General features: G+C 34.1%; 1 protein-coding gene across 1 annotated transcript; it reads left to right on the top strand.

Moving 5' to 3' along the window:
- The first annotated feature begins 15,837 nt into the window (after positions 1–15,837).
- On the top strand, positions 15,838–16,792 carry LOC139040505 (olfactory receptor 4A15-like). Its single transcript, XM_070487277.1, is given in 2 exon segments — positions 15,838–15,903; positions 15,905–16,792. Coding segments are annotated over 2 exon segments (954 nt in total).
- The last annotated feature ends 2,305 nt before the right edge of the window (positions 16,793–19,097 follow it).

The following is a 19,097-nucleotide window of genomic DNA, read 5'->3' as shown; positions in this document are numbered from 1 at the left end:
TACAGTCTTCTATTGATCAAAGCAGTCACATGGCCTGCCCAGATTTGATGTAGTGGAGAAATAGATGACAACATTTGATGAGGGAGTGGTAAAGTCACATTACAGAACAGCATGTTGGAATGGAGATAGTGTCATATCCATTTTTGGAAAATACAGTTGTTTACATCTCTGAAAAGGCATGCTAAATTTCATTTAGGTTGAATTGAATCTATAGATTATTTTGGAGGGATTATTATCTTAATAATGTCTACTTTTCTAATTCCTGAACAAAATATATCTATTTAAGTATATTCAAAATTTATTTTTGAAAAGTAGCTTTTAGTGTATGGATGCTGCTCATCTTTTCCTAGATATTTATGTTTTCAGATGCTATTTTAAAGGGTGTTTAACATTTTTCTTTCAAATAGGTACTGATGCTAATACATAGAAATATAATTTAATATTTTACTTGGACCTTGAGTCCTACAAACTTGCTAAAATCACTTATTTCAAGTAATCTCTGTAGATTTATTCAGATTTTCTATGACACAGTCATGTTGTCTACAAAAAAGGGACAGTTCATTTCTTCAGGAGATACAAAAGTGCTTACCTTTTCAATTTTGAGTCACTTTCAGAAGGAAGTTTTTCCTATATTTAACCTATTTTATCTGACTTGCTGAATTTATTGGAATAATATTTTAAATAAAAGCCTTAATTATTCATTTAAAGTCTGAGGGCTATGTATGATGTTTATCTCCTCTTTTATTTTAGATATTGGTAATTTGGATTTTCCTCTTTTCTCTTGATCACTCTTGCTAGAAGTTTATCATTGTTGGTATAAAAGTACCCAATATTGGCTGTTTGGTTTTCTCTATTTTATGTTTTCTAATTTATTGATTTTTTTTTATCTTTATTATGTCCTTTTACTTTGGCTTTACTTTACTCCGCTTGTTCTGGCTTCTTAAGATAAAAGTTTAGATAGCTGCTTTTAAGGCTTTATTACTCCTTCCATGTGAAGTGCAAAACCATATATACTGCTCAAACTACTGTTTACTGGGAGGATTCTCCTTTACTACAATCCTTCAAGACCATCTTCAAGTGAGAATGCAGTGCAATTGCCTGCTTTGGGTGGTTGCTGCCATACTATGCCGATTTACTCATATACTTGCTCTCATTTTTATTCTTTCCATTCGTCTGTTATTTGGGTTTCACTTTGTATCATGTTAATAACTTCTTGAATATATGTTTAGTACATGGATGTTTCAAGATTTATCATTTTCTAATACACAAAAATAAGATTCTAGCTGACTCTCACAAGTTTTGGTATGTTTTATTTTTATTACTGTTAAGCTCAAAATGATTTCTGATTTCTGTTGTGATTTACTTTGCCCGTGGGCTACTTATAAATGTACTGTTTAATTTTCAAACACAGGAATTTTCCGGTTACTTTTAGATTTTTATTTTCTAGCTTATTTTCTTCATGTTCAGAGACATGCCTTGAGATTTAATTCTTTGGAATTTGTTGAGAATTTCTTTATGGACCAGCATATAATCAATTTTGAAAGAAATTTTCCATGTGCACTTAAAAAGAGTATGTATTTTGCAGTTGTGGGGTGCATTGCTTTCTTCTGTCAATAGATCAAGTTTGTTAATGATGTTGTGTACATTTTTTTGAATGTTTATGAATTTTTGTTGTGTGCATGTTCTTGCAATTATGGAAAGTTGTGCTAATATCTTTCTCTACTACTGTTGATTTATCTTTTATTCCTTTCACTTCAATCTATTTAAAAATATGTTACGATGCTATGTTTTAGGTGCATACCAAATTATAATTGTTATATATTTCTGCTATATTGACCTTTTTGCCATTTTAAAACTTTTATATCTGGATAAGCTTCTTGCCTTGAAGTCCACATTTTTCTGATATTAGTATAGAAACAGTATACTTTTTCAGTTAGAGTTTATGCACTTTGTTCCACTATTTTATTTCCACCTTTTATCCCCATATTGAAGATTTTCATCTCGTAAGGCTCATGCAATTGAATTCTGTTTCTGTTTGGCACTTTGAATGTATCGTTCTTCTAACTTCTTGCTCTCATTCCTTTTAAGAAGTTGGTTGTCAGTACTGTTGTTACTTCCTTGCATGCACTGTGTCCTTAAGATTTTCTCTTTGTCTTTTGGTTTTATTATGCTGTACTTTTTCTATTTATCCTTTTTTGAAAATTTATCATCTTAAAATTTTATTCTTCATGAAATGCGTAAATCCCCATAAATATAGTTTAATGTCTTTCAATCATTTTGTAAAAATCTTTCAGCCATATCTCTTCAAATATTTTGCCTACCCTAATCTCTTTCTTTTCTCTTTCTGGAATTGTAATTAAATTAAATGTATGTTGGAGCTATCCACTGTACCTTTTAAATGTATGTTATGTTATTTTCTTCATTGTCCATCCTTTTATCTCTCTGCTTTTGTTTGCATAGTCTCTTCTCATCCTACTTTCCATTTACTAATTCTCTATTCATATGTGTCTAATTTGCTGTTAAACCCAATGGCTGAGTTCTTAATTTCCATTACAAAATATCTTAGTTATCAAATTTCTTTGATTTAATTTATTATCAATCTTGTGCTTTAATTACTTTAACACACTAAGTTTATTTTAAATTGCTTTTTTTTTCATAGTCTGGATCATCTATAGCTGTTTCTATTAATATTTCTTTACAATTAGGCCTTATATTCTTCTATGCTTTGTTATTTTTGTTTTTGTGCCAGATTTTATATTTAAAAAGTTGTAGAGATAATTCAAGGATTTCATGATGATTTATTTAAAAGAGGATTTCTTTTTGTTTCTAGCTGTCAGCTAGGCCTGGGGGAAAAAAACCCCACAGATAACTTAATCTAATCAAGAAATTAGATGATCCAAGTTGTCTTGAATTTCTCTGAGGACTAATCTATTTTCTATTCACCCTGACTCTAAGAGTAAACCCTTTTGTTGTCTCAAGTGAGAGTCTAGTTGTTTATAAAAGCCTCTTTTTCTTGATAGACCTTGAATCCCTTTGTTGTCCCCCAGGGTAAGGTATATGTAGGAAGCATCTGTAGGCATCTGTAGCATCTGTAGGAAGTTCCATGTAGCTTTTGCCTTTCACACGTGCATTTTATGATTTTCTGGCTCTTCCAGTTGTTCTTATTGGGAGATATGGTGCAGAACGTGCCATTCTTGATTTTCCAATGACAAATATTCTCTCTCCATTTAATTTTCTAGTTGCGCAATGGGTGTGGCTTACAGAGAATTACTGTGGGTTATTGCATATTCTGAGACAATGTGTAAAACAGTGAATGTTTTCAGTGTATTATTCTTATTGGAGCACATAAATTCAGCTTCTAGGTTGCTGTAGACATCACCTATCTAACAAATTCTTTCACTTCATTCAGTTACCTAGAAAGCATTAATAGTTCTTGCATTCAGCTGGGACATAGATATAGAGAACTGTACCTATGCATATATTAGTTCACCATCTCTGAGTTATAATTTAGTTCACAGTAACCTTGATCATACCAGATAGTTCTTCTAAATCAAGGATAACTTCTGTATCTTTGGCCATTCACCAGTAAGAGAGGAACACTACTTAGATGTATTGTTTAAATCTTAGGAATAATGTATGTAACATTCAGGGTTGTTGTATTTCCTCCATTTATTAGGTAAACTGAAAACCTCCAACTTCTGGTGTGGTTTAGCACATAATAAAGATCTTCAGCTCATTCATATAGGTATTTGATGACTCTTTATCTAACACCATTATGACCTAGAAAATGCAACATTAAACTAAATATAGTGGAGATGAGCATGCTCAATGGAGCCCATAGTTAGTCATATTAAGACAAATAACAATGGAAGCTCTCAGAAATTTGGTGTACATGCAGGCTCTTGTTGAAAAATAATACCTTGCCTCTAGAATCAGTTAATCAAGTGATACTGGATTAACATTAAGGGACTGAGTTAATGGACTGAAAATCATTATGGTTCCACCTGACATTGATTCAGGCCTTGATGAATAACATCCACACCAAGCCAGAACTACAGGTATGTGATTACTTGTCTTTTCAATAGTTAAATGATAATCAACTTCAATTGCTTCCCAGTCTCAAGACTTTCTGCTTCTGAGCCTCAGGGCCTCTTGAGCAAAGGCTCTAATAGCTAGAGTAAGAACCTTCTTTATTGGGGATATGAATGGATAAGGAAGGCTGAAACAGATTTTCCTTTAATTTGGGTTGAAATATAATTTGCCTTACCTAAATACTTCCTAATATGGAGCTCACAATTTATTCACTTTGTTTAACAATTTTTTTTTCAAATTACTGGCTTTTTATATTTGGCTGTTTTCTACTGTTTCTTGGCCAAGAGAGACATCTTTTTTTTTTCTCTAAGGATTGTTTTAGGGGAGAAAATTGTTCAGAAGAGGTTACTTTATTTGAGTTTATACCAAATGGTCTAATAAAATACTCTATAATGACTTTACAGTACCTTTCATTTAAAACAGTAATGATGTAAAAACCATCAGCTGTGCCCACACAAATAAATGGAAGAATGATGTTCCTGATAGAATGGCCCAAGAGATTTCCAGATTAGAGTCTATCTTCAACAAGTATCTAGTCCTCCGGGTGTTTTCTTGTTATATTTTCCTCTTCATAGATACCTCTCATTGCGTGTAGAAATTTAGGTAAGTTCCCAATTTCCTGGGATGAAGTTGGAGTGAGGTAAGGACATGTTTTTAATTAGGGGGGAGCAGCCTTAGGGATACGCTGTTTGAATGGTTGAAAGGCTAAGGAGTTCTACCATTACCTGTGGGAATGCTCAGGCACTGGCTATTGTAGGAAGTTAAATCTCACCATTTGCCTTTTTAGCAACAGAGACATATTAATGGTCAGAGACATGAATGTTATCCTAAATCATCAAAGTAAAGTACTTCTTGGTAGTCTAGCTGTAATTGACTGAGAAGAGATACATTCAAACAACCAATATCAGTGATTCTAAATTTGTGGGGTTTTTGTTTTGGCAAATAATGCGCTTGGCCAAATTAATTTCCACTAATTAGGTCAGTTTTTACGTAGTCATAAGAACATATCATCTATGATTTTCTTTGAAGAAATTTTCTCAGAATATCAAAATGTTCAATTATCTCTTCACAGTAAATATTTATGTTGTATTTAAGTGTCTTTATATTCTAGGCATCCATATTGACTACTTCTAAATTTATGTAAAAAGACTGAGATGATGGGGAGCCTGCATGGTCATCTGGAAAGTGTGGCCACTTGAAACTATCTCTAGATCCACTTATCAGCCATGCATTATTATGTATTCTATGGTAACACATAGATACATGAGGTACCTCCAGTTACCTCATGTAAAGTAAGGAAAAACTGATTTTAAAGACCAAGCAAAAAGACCCAAGGGGTGACTTCTTGCAACAACCAACAAGGGATACTCATTGAAAAGTCATATATTTAATTTTAAATATATCTAAATATAGCTAATTCTTAAATATCACATATTTTCTTGGGAGGAAGTTTGAACTGAGTAAAGTAAGCTAGCAAAACATGGAAATTAAGCAGAATATAAAAAATGTATTTGCTTTTTGTATTACAGCTTGACAGATGTTTATGGTCCGTTTTACCAAAGAACAAAGAAAACATGTAACACACTAGAAATACACTAATGGATTTATAATCTTGCTTCATGGGCTATTATATTTTGTGTGATATGCTAATATTTATAATTACTCTTAGATTGAGAATTTAATGTCATATATCATAGCAAGTTGATATGGAACCTGAAGCGAGTTCGCTCACCCATGGTGCAGCAAACCAATCTCTGACACAAGGTGTAGTGGAAGACAGTAGGAATTTTATTATTTCACAATACTGAGCATGGAGAGAGGGCAGCTAACACTGAAATCCCAAACTCCCTAAAAAGCTAAAAAGAAGGGTTTTTATTTGGAGTTTTAGGTAGGGGAAGGGGAGCATACGGCCTTGTTGGTTGGAGCTTTCCCACCAGCATGTGTTTGGCTTTGAGACTACTTGCAGAGAGGAGGGAGCCTGTTACCTTGCTGGTCAGCAGCTTTCCCACCAAACTGTATCTCTTTGTAGGGAGGAGATAGTGAATGCAGTTGCTTGTCCTTGGAAGTGTCTGTCTCCATGGAGGATAGTGGATTCTGGAGCCAGGAAGCCAGAGAGTAAGAAAGGAATAAGTGTTTTGCTTTTAACTCTGCATAGGCTGGGTTTAATGTGGGGGAACCAATATCAGTTTCGGTATCAAAGTGTGTTAGAATATAAAGGAATGAATGGCTATTCCGTTCTGGGGGCTGGATCAGAGCTTGTGTGAATATTTTTTAATTGTCACAGCAATCATGTTTTTACATATTCATAAAGAAACCCATGCTCAAGTAAGGACCTTGATAACTGTCACTTAGTGAGGCATAAAATTGTAGTTATAAAGTACGGTAGTATTTTTCTACATATAGAATTTTAATTTGTCTTTTTTAACAAACGTATTCTTAAGAACCTATATTAAATGATATTTTTAAACTAGAGAAGTGTTAACTTAGTGGTTTAAGTTGAAAATCTAGTAATACTGTCTTTTGGGTTTTGTACTATCAAATCTTTGATGACTTACACTATGGAGAGTAGTTTATATACCAAATTTTCACATGTAGATAATTTACCTGGCTAATGAAGATTAATCCTGGTGAAATCCAATATTGATGATTGATAAGAATAATAGGAGTAGGTTCTGCAGAAAGTAAGGAGTGAAAACATTTATTGGATATACATGACCTTCTACTCTTATGTTCTTAAACAGGTGTGCATATATCAATGTAGAGTTTCCACAATGATAGAATTTCTGAATTCAGTGAAAGCAGTGGTGTGAGTGAGCTTGTGGAATGTTCCTTCGAGAGGGCTTCTAAAGAAAGCTCACTTTTCTGCAGATGTCCTCCTCCCACCAAATCCATTTGAAGAGAATAAATTTGTCTACTTTTGAGCCTTAGTAATTGTGGAATTTTTTTGAGCAATGGAAAATCTGAAAGTTTAGGGATGCATTTGCAGTTTTACAATTCTTCTCTCTTGTTTAATTTTGTCCTAAGCAACAGATGTAGAGCCTCTGAGAGATCAATGTTTCTTTTTTTTTCCTTTAGAATTTTCTTTTCTTTTTCTTTACTAGGATGTGCTCTGTGTTTATTTGTTATGGCTTCCCAAGGAGCCTCCTGAGTGACCCCTGGATGCCTCAGAGTATTGGTCTTCCAGCACTTCCTCACTAAAGGATGTATTTGTTAAGAAATAGTTTTTAAGAATATGACCTCACTTAGCTGTCACATTAATATTCATATTGCTTGTGGATATCCATTTATTAAATATATTTTCTCCTTCCTGATTTGATCTTTCTTTGCTCTAATTTTTCAATGTCAACTAACCTTGAGGCTCTGCACAAAGGAAGTGAAGAGTAAAGTAGAATTATAAACTACTTGCTGGAGCAGTGAAAGCATGCCCCAATACACACACATCACCCCTCACAGATCCTGGGAGACTGATTGGATTAACATATTTAAGGAAATCTTCATCCAGTAATTAGCTGACCACTAAACGAATTGAGCAAAGCTTCAGGGGAAACACATGAGAAAGAATGCAGATGTTAAAATTAGTTCAGGAAAGCCAATGAAAGAACAAGTTGCCACAATAACAAACAGGAACTACAAGAAATTCTGAGTGGTAGTGGTGGACCAAATATGATTTCCAGAGTTGCCCCATTATATTACTTAAATTTCCATTTTTCATCAAAAAAATAAGACGTGCAAATAAACAGGAGTATGTGGTTTATACAAAGGAAAAAAGAATCAGTCAATACATGCTGTCCCTAAGGCAGCCTAGATGGTGGACTTATTAGACAAAGACTTTCAATTAGTTATTTAAAAATATTCAAAGAACTAAAAGAAACTACTAAAAGAAACCATGTCTAAAGAGCTAAAAGAAAGAACTATAGAACAATGCTTTAACAACTAATGACTTATGCCAATAAATGGATGAAAATTTTAAACAAGAGAAAAAATAAATTCTAGACTTGAAAGTACAATAATTGAAATGAAAAATCCACTAAAGTGGCTCAATACTAGAATAAACAATTGATGAGTTTAAAGATATATCACTGAGATTATCCCGTCTGAGGGACGGAAAGAGAAAAAGAATGCAGAAAAATGAACAGTCTCAGAGACCTGTGGGACAACCACAAGAATACCAACACACACATATGAGAGTGCAAAAATAAGGAGCCAGAGATGTAAGTAAAAAATATTTGAAAAAATAATGATTATGTTTTCATAATTTGATGAAAAACATTTATCTGCAAGTCTAAAAAGCTCAGTAAAGGCCAAGTGGGATAAACTTGAAGAGATATACCAAATACATTATAATTGAACTGTGAAGATGAAAGAAAAAGAGAGAACATTGAAAATAGTAAGAAGAAACAACTCTACCTACCTACAAGTTCTCCTCAATAAGATTCATAGCCAATATCTCATCAAAAACCATGGAGGCCTGAGGACAGTGGGATAACATATCCATTGTGCTGAAGAAGAAAAAAAAGGGCATTGTCAGTCCAGAATTATACATCATGAAAAACCATCATTCAAAAATGAAGAAAAAAATATATTCCCAGGTAAACAAAAATTGAGAGAAATAATTGCTAGTAATCTTGCCCTAAAACAGATACTAAAGGTGATCCTTCAGGCTGAGATGAAACCTCACTAGATAGTATCTTGAATCCACAGCATGAAATAAAGAGCATTGGTAAAAATAACCACATGGGCAAACATAAAAGACAATATAAATATAGATATATCTGCTTTTAGACCTTTTATTATGTGATTTAAAAGACAATAGCATAAACAATAAGGCAATACCTATGTGAATGCTCTTATGATATATAGACATGTACTTTGTATGATGATAAGAGTACAAAGGAGGGGGAAAAGGAATGGAGCTATATAAAAGCAAACATTTTATTTAATCACTTATCATAAAATTCAACATTTTATAGCCTAAAATTTGGTGGATTTTAGTGTGTTAACACAGTTCTGCCACCATTGCTACTATCTAATTCCAGAATGTTTTCTTCATTCCAAAAAGCAATCAAGGGCAGAGGATTCTGGGAAGATGATGGAGTAGGAATCATTGGGAATCTGCCTCCCTACCTGGACAATAATTGCACTGGCATAATCCGTCTGATAGAAATTTTCGGGAACTCTGGAGTCTCTTAAAGACTTACAACTTCCAGGGGAAAGCTTGGTTGGTGAATTGTCGTTAATTTCAGTTCTTGGCAGAGTAGCAGCTCCACATCCCCCCTATCCTCAGCCGTGTGGCAGGCAGCTGTGCATGTGATCCTGTAGCAGATCGACACAGCTTTTGGGAGCCAGAGAGGGCAAAAATGACCCCACGCTCCATATCACAATCTGTGCTCTGATCACTGATTAATGTTTCTGATCACAGAGGTGCGGACAGACAGGTGGTGGCCATTGTTGTTGCATCTCCTCCCATTGTTGAAAGCTCTTACTTCTCTGTCTGAAGTGAGTTCCAGGATGTTTAAAGGGGGGTGATACCTTTTTCTCTCTTTCCTTTCTCTCTTTTTCCCTTTAAGAGCAGGATATCAAAGAATAGGACATTAAAAATCAAGTGCATATACTAGGGAAACTAGAAAATCACCCTTCACACCTAGGGGCAGGATAAGGCTCAGAAAAAACCTGGGAAGATGTTAAAGTTTACACCTTAGGCTGATCCTTGGCACAGAGACAGTCTACAACAATAAAAAACAAAATAAAACAATAACAACAGCAACTAAATCAAAAAGAAAACCAAAAATCAGCAAATCTGGGCAAGAGGGGAGAATCTGAGTTCCAGAGTTATCACACTGTTAGTCTCAAAATATCTAGTTTTCAACATAAACTCATGAAGCACAGAAATAAACAGGAAATTATGGCCGGTTTAAATAAAAAAATAAGTAAACCAACAGAAATTATCGCTAGAAAGACCCGATGACTAGACAAAATCTTTAACACCACTGTCTGAAAGATGTTCAAGAAGTAACAGAAGATGTGGCAAAAGTCAAGAAAATATGTATCAATAAAATGGAAATATCAATAAAAAGATAGAAAACCTCTTTATCAATAAACCTTCATAAAAAGATAGTGTGTTTTCAGAGCGTGTGTAAAGAGATTCAGATTTAATGACCTGACATTTTTATGTAAAGCCCATCTGAACATCAAGTGTCAGATATTTCTGGATTTAGTGTTTGTGTTTTTTTCTTATATTACTTTACAACAGTTTCTTTCAAATTATGCCTCCTAGTTACTTGCTTCCATATTCCTTTTTAAGAAAGATTGTTCTCTTTAGGGCAGAACCTCTGAGTTGGAATGTTTTATGTGGATGTTATCTTGTCTGTGTTGAATTAAAACTTTTAGTAAATTGATTCGCAACAACCTTGTGCTATTTTCATTAAATTTATCTGCCACACACAAACAATTAAGCTTTTTAATTCATTCCAGTGCCCTCTTGGATTTGAGAATTTCAAATATAAACTGATTCATTGAAAATAAAGGGTTCTTGTTCATGCAATCTATGTCTTTGCTATTAATAAGTGACTTGTTCTTTGCTGTTAGATTGCTATTTTTTTCACTTGATTTCTCTAAAGTGATTGGCCAGGAGAAGCCTCTGAAAATATAGAATTCACTGGAAGGATCATGTCGAAGTTCTCAGTTCTCTAGAGCATGATTCCTCAGTGAATTTAATTTTGAACAATCAACCTTGGGGACAAACTGTTTTAACAACTCAGTGAAGTGATTTGTTGTTCATTGGTGATTAAGTGCCCAGTCACATCTTTCCTTGCCTAAGAGAAGATTTATTCTTGGGTATTAATACTACTATCAAGATGTACAATAACAGCTATTACTTTACGGGACATGAACTACATTAAAACTGTCATATGAATGCTTTAAAAAATATCTAAAACAAAGCCTATTTCTTTTATTATCGAGCTTTCTGCGTTATTGACTAAAAATGCTATCAAAGATTTGTTCCATTAATTTGATTACTTAAGCATAATAATTGGGTTTAAAACTTGATTCTTGATGCTTATTCTCCATGACAACTTTCAAAGTTGGTGATTCATCACTCACACAAGCTATATTCTTGATGCCAATCTGGATAATTTCATAATCAAAACTGTAATATGCTTATGAATGGTGAAGAAGATGGTCATGCTTTGTGCAGGTGTAGAGAGAGATATCTGTGTGTGAGAAAGCATTTCTAGCATTTCTAGTGACTATGTGCACCCTGATCTTTCTCTGCAGTCACACCTGGATTCATTTGGTGGCAGTCCTGACTTATCTCCATCAAACTAAACTGTCATCTTCCCAGACAAATGATAGAATTTTAGAAGCTTGGATTTAGAACAGGCGACCGAAGAGGAAATAGAAAACCCAGGCAACGTATTCACAAAAACTCTTCACTGCTATGAGAATAGACCAAAGTAGACTTAGTTGGAATGAACTATGGATCTTTCTTGAGAAGCAGGTTTTGTCATTTGATCCAAAAAATTTTATGCCAGAAGCCCCTAGAATAAGGTAGCACATGCATTTTCTCCATTTTATAGAATATTATCAGAATAATCACAATGGAAATAATTTTCTCCAATATTTTGTATTATAATTGTTTAAATGTATACTGAAATACAGAGAATGCAGAGCAGAACATAGCATATAACATAACACAATACACAATATAACATGGCACATATATGTTCTTTAAAATAGCTTTTTTAGGTTTCTGTATAATATAGAGAATTGAAAAATTATTTATTTTGGATATTAGTATATTGAAGATAGTAATGATTACTATAGCTTTTTATAAATTATTACCTTGTGTATGGTATTTTTAAATGTCCTGGTTATGTGTAGATGTTTTATTTCTGTTGGTAACTTTTTTATTGTGGTAAAACATACGCAACACAGTATTGTGCATTCATCACCGTTATCCATCTGCAGAACTTTTTCATTGTCCCAAACTGAAACTGCACTCACTAAACAGTAACTCCACATTCCCTCCTCCCCTCAGCCCCTGGCGACCACTGTTGTCATTTCTGTCTCTCTGCATATGACCACTCCAAGTACCTTATAAAAGGGATCATAAAATATTTTCCCTTTTGTGCCCGGTTTATTGCACTTATAACAATGTCTTGAAGGTTCGTCCATGTTGTAGCATGTATCAGAATTTACTTCCTTTTTAAGGCTGAATAACTTTTCTTATTGTATGTATATACCACAATTTGTTTACACATTCATTACTTGTTCGACTTTTGGGTTTTTACCCCCTTTTTGCTAATGTGAATGATGCTGCTATGAATATTGGTGCTCAAATATCTGTTTGAGTCTCTGCTTTTTATTTGTCTGTGCATATACTCCAAAAATGCCATTTTGATATGTAAATTAATAGCACTTTATTACAAAGGGAAACTCAAAACAGACCATGTGGAAATGAGTTTGGAGAAGTTTAGATATTTGTTCCATTTATCATTCTGTAATGATACATTATTAGAAAGTGAATTTCAGTGTCTGTGGAAAGAGAATTTATGAATTTTGTTAGATACAAGAAATACAGAATCTTAAAGAAAAGCCAACATCTATTTCTGCCTTTGGGTTAATTATGTGGATATTTTCTCATTTTTAGGGTTTTAAAATTATTGTGAGTGAAACTAGACACATTACATTATGCACTCAGCTGAACTCTCAATTTATAAAAAGGAGATGCCTCAGGTTAAATTTAGTTTTAATGATACATTTCAAAGAGCAGAATGAAATATGGAGAAAGACAGACAAGGAAATTCCCACAGTAATGAGAATGGTGAAGAAGGAACAGCTTCTATAACCGTATACAGTAATGACCCCGTCAACCCACCTACTTCTCAGGGAATGCTCCTATGGGTAATCAGAGAAAAGAGTGGACTTTGGAGAAATTCATGTAAAACTAATTGTAGAGATGCTGCACTAAAGTAATATGGGGAAGCAAATAATAGTTAATAATATCTTGAATTTATTTAGTGCTTATTAGTCAGACAAATTTTGGAGACCATTATTTGAATTATCATATTTAATCCTTAAAACCATCCTATGTGTGAGGTGCTATTATAAGTCTCATTATACAGATGATGTTGAGTAATTCAACCAAAGTCCACAGAGTTGGTAAGTATAGATTATGAGGCTCAAATTCCGAATCAGAATTTAGAACATTAAGTCTCAAAAAGTGCACTGTGCTGGTGTCCCAGTCCACCTGTGCAAAATTACAAAACAAACCTGAGAAAGTTATCTACGAGATAGGCAGTCTATTCTCTCAGATTGCTGTTTGTGTCTGTATTTGTCCTCAAAGTCTATTCAACCACATTCAGGTTTTACAGGTAGAACTTTTCCTTTACTAAGAAGAAATTAACCTGGAAATTTATATTTCTTTACAATTTATCCTTTTAAAAAGACTGAATCAGCTGACTAAATGTTTATTAGCACCTCAGAATTTTTCTGCATCATTTTTTATGGTCGTTGCTCAATCATTTTTAAAAAAGCTGTTGCTTAGATGTGATACAGGTTTTACTATACAGACAGGTAAATAGAAACTTCTTTAGGCGTTGTGATCATATGTTTTAAAAGGATCTGGACTAAAACTCAAAATATGAGAATCTATAATTTCCAATATCCTGTTGAGTGAAAGTATTTCCCAGTATTTTACACCTAGAAAACCATATAAGTGGTCTGTTTTTCTGCCTTAAGTTGTTAAATTTGACGTAGTTTAGATACACTTAATTTATCTTATTTTAGTTGTCATTGTGGGATACTTACCATGGATTTACATTTTTTGAGCATTCCTTATGATTTATTTTTTCTCACTGAATATGTTCAGAAATTTGAGGGGCCAGGCCAGTGGTGCAGTGGTTAAGTTCTCACCTTCTACTTTAGTGGCCCAGGGTTCACCGGTTTGGATCCCAGGTGTGGACATGGCACTGCTTGGCAAAAGCCATGCTGTGGTAGGCATCCAAAATATAAAGTAGAGGAAGATGGGCACGGATGTTAGCTCAGGGCCACTCTTCCTAAGCAAAAAGGGGAGGATTGGCAGCAGATGTTAGCTGAGGGGTAATCTTCCTAAAAAAATAAAAGAAATTTGAAGAATCTCATGAATATTTGAATCAGATATATTTATTTTTAATAAAACAAAGTATGGGCAAAGTGCAGAAATTTGTATCAGTGCAAGTCAAATTAATAATTTTCAATAGTTTAGAGTAATAATTAGGCTCATAAGAACATTTTTAAGTCAAATATTTATTAATCACTTAAAATGTATTAGACACGTTCATAGATTCTGGAGACTATAATCATTAATAAGATACGTTTACTAACTTGACAACAGATGATAGTGGACAACACAGCTATAAACAAATAAATGTTGTAAGGACTCAACAGGTCAAGGGATTAGACCCTCCTAGTGGAAGCTATCTATTGAATGCTCAGACTACTCCTATAAATTGCAACTATTTATTTTCCATTGTGTATGCTGTTTAACTCTATAATTGTGAGTGAAGATTTTTAATTATGTGTATATGTAATGAACTGCCAGAAGCCCTGAAGATGGAACTTTTTGTTTAGGTAGCTGATCTTCTCTACTGGTATATCTTAAAGCTTGGAAATTTATTTACTCATTTTTCTTTGATTTGTAAGTATAAGATTCTGAAAGGCAAGCACTGGTACTGATGCTGAGTTATCCTTCAGGCCACATCCGGATTCACAGATCAGGAAACCTGAAATTTCCTCTACTTCCAATTCATTCAGGCCCCCCCAAACCAAACTGCCTCTCAATTTCATAGCGAATTTCATTCAGTGTACGGTCTTTGTTGGTTTCTCTCTGCCTTTTATCTATTATCTCTTATTTTCTCTCATCTACGATTTTCTCTCTCTGATGTTTGAATAAAAATTTGCCTAATTTCGTGAAGGATAGAAGAGTCTCTTTCTCTTTACAAAGCATCATTTACAAATGTGGACACTGAAACAGAACACATTTAAAATAATTCTGCCAATATGAATCTCAAGCAAACATTGCTTTCATTGGACTTTCTTGGCTGTGGAGAATTTAATAAATTTATCTCTGCTCAGTTGCTTTCTTATTAGAGTTGATATTCAGTTTAATGTAATAAAATTCAATACGCATATAATGAGCGCTCACACTATGACCTGTTTTATTGTTGTGGGTGACTTATTCCTTGAGTCTTGATGCTCATAGTAAAGTAACTGAGAAAGGCAGTTACCTAAACTTCAGCTATAATTTTATGCTCCAGGCACTAGGTATTACTTTATGTAAATATATGAATGAAGTTATTAGAGATGCCATTGTTTTTAAGGAGGATCTCAGAAGTCAATAAAAGTTTAATGAAAAAAAGAAATTATAATAATGTCAAAAATGTCATCTTTCTGAAAGAGATTTTGGAGAAAGTAGCTTTGTGTTGTTTGGTGGATCATCTCACAGACATGCCCACTTGGGTATATCTTCCAGTTAGATTACTGAAGTCTCACCAGTGTAGTTGATTGTGAAAAGGAATGGAGTAATTTGGAGAGATTCCAAACTCTCATTTTCTAAAGAATTACTCTGTGTGAGACTCTTTGGAGCAAATATTGTTGACAAAGTCATCGCAATTTTGACGCAAAGTTTGTGATCCTCTTAAATTAATTACTGATACTTTTGCTTGCAGCTTCTGATACCCAAGTTCAACACCTTCAGAAGAACACATGGAATATAGTAATAATGTGACTGAGTTTGTCCTGCTAGGGCTCACACAGAGCCCTGAGGGGCAAAAAAGTTCTGTTTGTTGCATTCTTACTCATCTACATTGTGACAGTTGTGGGCAATCTGCTCATCATTGTAACCATCATTGCCAGCCAATCACTGGGTGCCCCCATGTACTTTTTTCTGGCTTATTTATCATTTATTGATACGGTCTATTCTACTGCCATTGCTCCCAAAATGATTGTAGACTTAGTTTATGAGAAAAAGACTATTTCCTTCCATGCTTGTATGACTCCAGTCTTTATAGATCATTTATTCGCTGGTGCTGAAGTCATTCTTTTGGTGGTGATGGCCTATGACCGATATGTAGCTATCTGTAAACCTCTTCATTATTTGATCATCATGAATCAGCAGGTTTGCGTTGTCATGCTGCTGGTGACCTGGACTGGAGGATTTCTGCACTCATTGGTTCAATTTCTCTGTATTTATCAGCTCCCTTTCTGTGGCCCTAACGTCATTGACAACTTCGTGTGTGATATGTACCCCTTATTGAAACTTGCTTGCACCAATACCTACCTCGTTGGACTTTCTATGATAGCTAATGGAGGGGCAATTTGCACTGTCATCTTCTTCATTCTCCTAGTTTCCTATGGGGTCATATTATACTCCCTTAAGACTCAGGGTTTGGAAGGGAAATCCAAAGCCTTCTACACCTGTGCATCCCATATGACTGTGGTCATTTTATTCTTTGTTCCCTGTATCTTCCTGTATGCAAGGCCCAATTCCACTTTTCCCATTGATAAATCCATGACTCTGGTATTAACATTCATAACTCCCATGTTGAACCCCTTAATCTATACCCTGAGAAATACAGAAATGAAAAATGCCATGAGAAAACTTTGGAGCAAAAATGTGACTTTAGTTGGAAGAAGGCTGTATCCCTCATGCATAACATAATATCCATTATTTCACAGAAGCATGGAATACTTTCACTACCAGTAATCATATCTAAAAATAACTTCCTTTTGGTCATTTAGCTTATTTATTCTGAAACAGTCATATAAATTATTCTTATCTAAGTGGAATATGTTATAGCCCTTAGAGAGCAAGAGAATTGCATAATTTAATCTCATATAGGTAATCACATTGTATTAAGATTCTTTAGTGGACAAGAAGGTTTTGGTTTTATTTCAGGTTCTTGTTTGTGGGATACAGTATCTTCCTGGTACATAAATGTGACCAAATGGAACTTGTTCCCTTTTTTCCAAAAAGAGTAAAATTTAAAAATTTAAAAATGAGGTTGCTAAAAAATGTTAATTAGCTGTAAAAATAAATATCTTGATTAAACTAATTTATTTAAAATTTCACAGTACATATTCACAGCCAAGGATAAATCCATGAGAAATGAATTTTACACTGTGATGGTAGCATGTGGTTGATTTTGTATGTTCTGATCTTGTTTTGGACTGAAAAATCAAATTGTTCAACCCCATTTTGTACGTCTAGATCAATTGGCCTTCTCTAATAGTTGAAAAACATATTTAAGTAATTCATCTCACAGTAGAGACTCAGAGTCTGCCTACATTCAATCAAATTCTCCGGCTACACTTTTTTTTAATGCAATGCATGTTTAACATTTTGGGAACAGATTCTTTTGTTTTACATAGGAATGCTTTTTTTCATTTTCTGTAAAATATATGTTCTTGACCTAAGTCATAAATCAAAGGTGTCTTCTCTGTTCACAATTTCTCTATAGCAGTTTTGGGGATAAAATACTGTATTATGTATATCATACTTTTAAGGCCTTGGCGTTGCATGCTTCTTCTTAGAATTCACCCTGAAAAATAGATACTTAGGTACAAAATATGCATCTTTTTTGCACTTTATGATCAGATTCATTTTGTGTGCCTAGCAATAGTAAAACCTCCACTTAGTTAACACATATTGAATAAATGCCAGTCTTGAAGTTTCATTTATTTTTCAGTGAAGGAAATATAAAGTACTCTAGATCATTTAATCAGAAAGAAATCCAACACAGTGAATTAAATAATTCAAAATTATCATAATTGGAGGAGCTGACATCTTGATGCTGGAGTGAGCATGGTTGAGATCAAGGATTCACCGCCTAAGCTATGATGCAGAAATGAGGATGCTGGACTCAAGATGAAAGATGTCTTCATGTACTTCTCAAAGTCTTTCCATTCCCTGAGTTTGTAAAGATAATCTCCTTTAAAAGTTTTACTTTTTCTTCTCATTTACATCTTTACCCCACATAGGATATAAATATTCAGGTGTGGTGTGAGATGTAAGTACATTTTCCTTTCTTATTATAAGGATAAATAATTTTCCCAGTATTTTCATTGAATAAATATTCTGTTTCCCAATACCCTGCAATACCACAACTTTCATATACAAAATTGTGTATTTCTATGATTCTATTTCTTAGCTTTCCATTTCATTCAATTAGTGCTAGCCAATACTTCAGCATCTAAATTACTGCAATGTTTCAGATATTACTGCAGTACTAAAAATCACTCCAGAATTTAGTGACTTAAAATACCAACATTTACTTTATCATTTCAGATGGTTTTAGTAGGTTGGAAATTTGATCAGTTCAGCTGGGTACTTCTGGCTCATTATTTTTCATGAAGTTGCAGTCAAAAATTGCCTGAGGCTGAAGTCATTTAACAAATTTATTTACATAAATATATCTGGTACTAGGCTTGAAAGTCTTGAACAGTGGCGACTGGACTAGCTGATACTCCTTGAGATCATGAGGGTGGGGCCATAATTCAATAGAACTGGTGTCCTCCTAAGAAAAGGAAGGGACACCAGAGCTCTCTTGCATGTGTGTGCACAGAGGAAAGGCCATGTGAGGACAGAGTGAGAAGGTGGTCATCTACAAGATAGGAGAAGAGGCCTCACCAGAAACCCACCCTGCTGTCACCTTGATCTTGTACTTTTAGCATCTATAACTGTGAGAAAATAAATGTCTGTGGTTTAAGCTACCCAGTCTGGAGTATTTTGTTATGGCAGCCCAAGCAGGCTAATATGATGATGATGATGATAAAAAACATAATCTGATTTTGGAGCAGAGGCCTGAATTGAATCACCAGCTTTCAATTATGGAAAATCATAGCTTTTCATCCAATCAACAGATGTGAATAATTTCCGAATCCAGATAATTTTGAATGAAAGAGCCATCAGCTATCCTTGAATAAGTACTCTGTGACATCACCAGAAATATATGGTGTAAATAATA

This window comes from Equus asinus, chromosome 17 (assembly GCF_041296235.1).
Source record: "Equus asinus isolate D_3611 breed Donkey chromosome 17, EquAss-T2T_v2, whole genome shotgun sequence".
Taxonomy (NCBI): Eukaryota; Metazoa; Chordata; class Mammalia; order Perissodactyla; family Equidae; genus Equus; species Equus asinus.
Note: the sequence above shows the minus strand (reverse complement) of the source record. Positions and strands in the feature narration are given on the sequence as shown.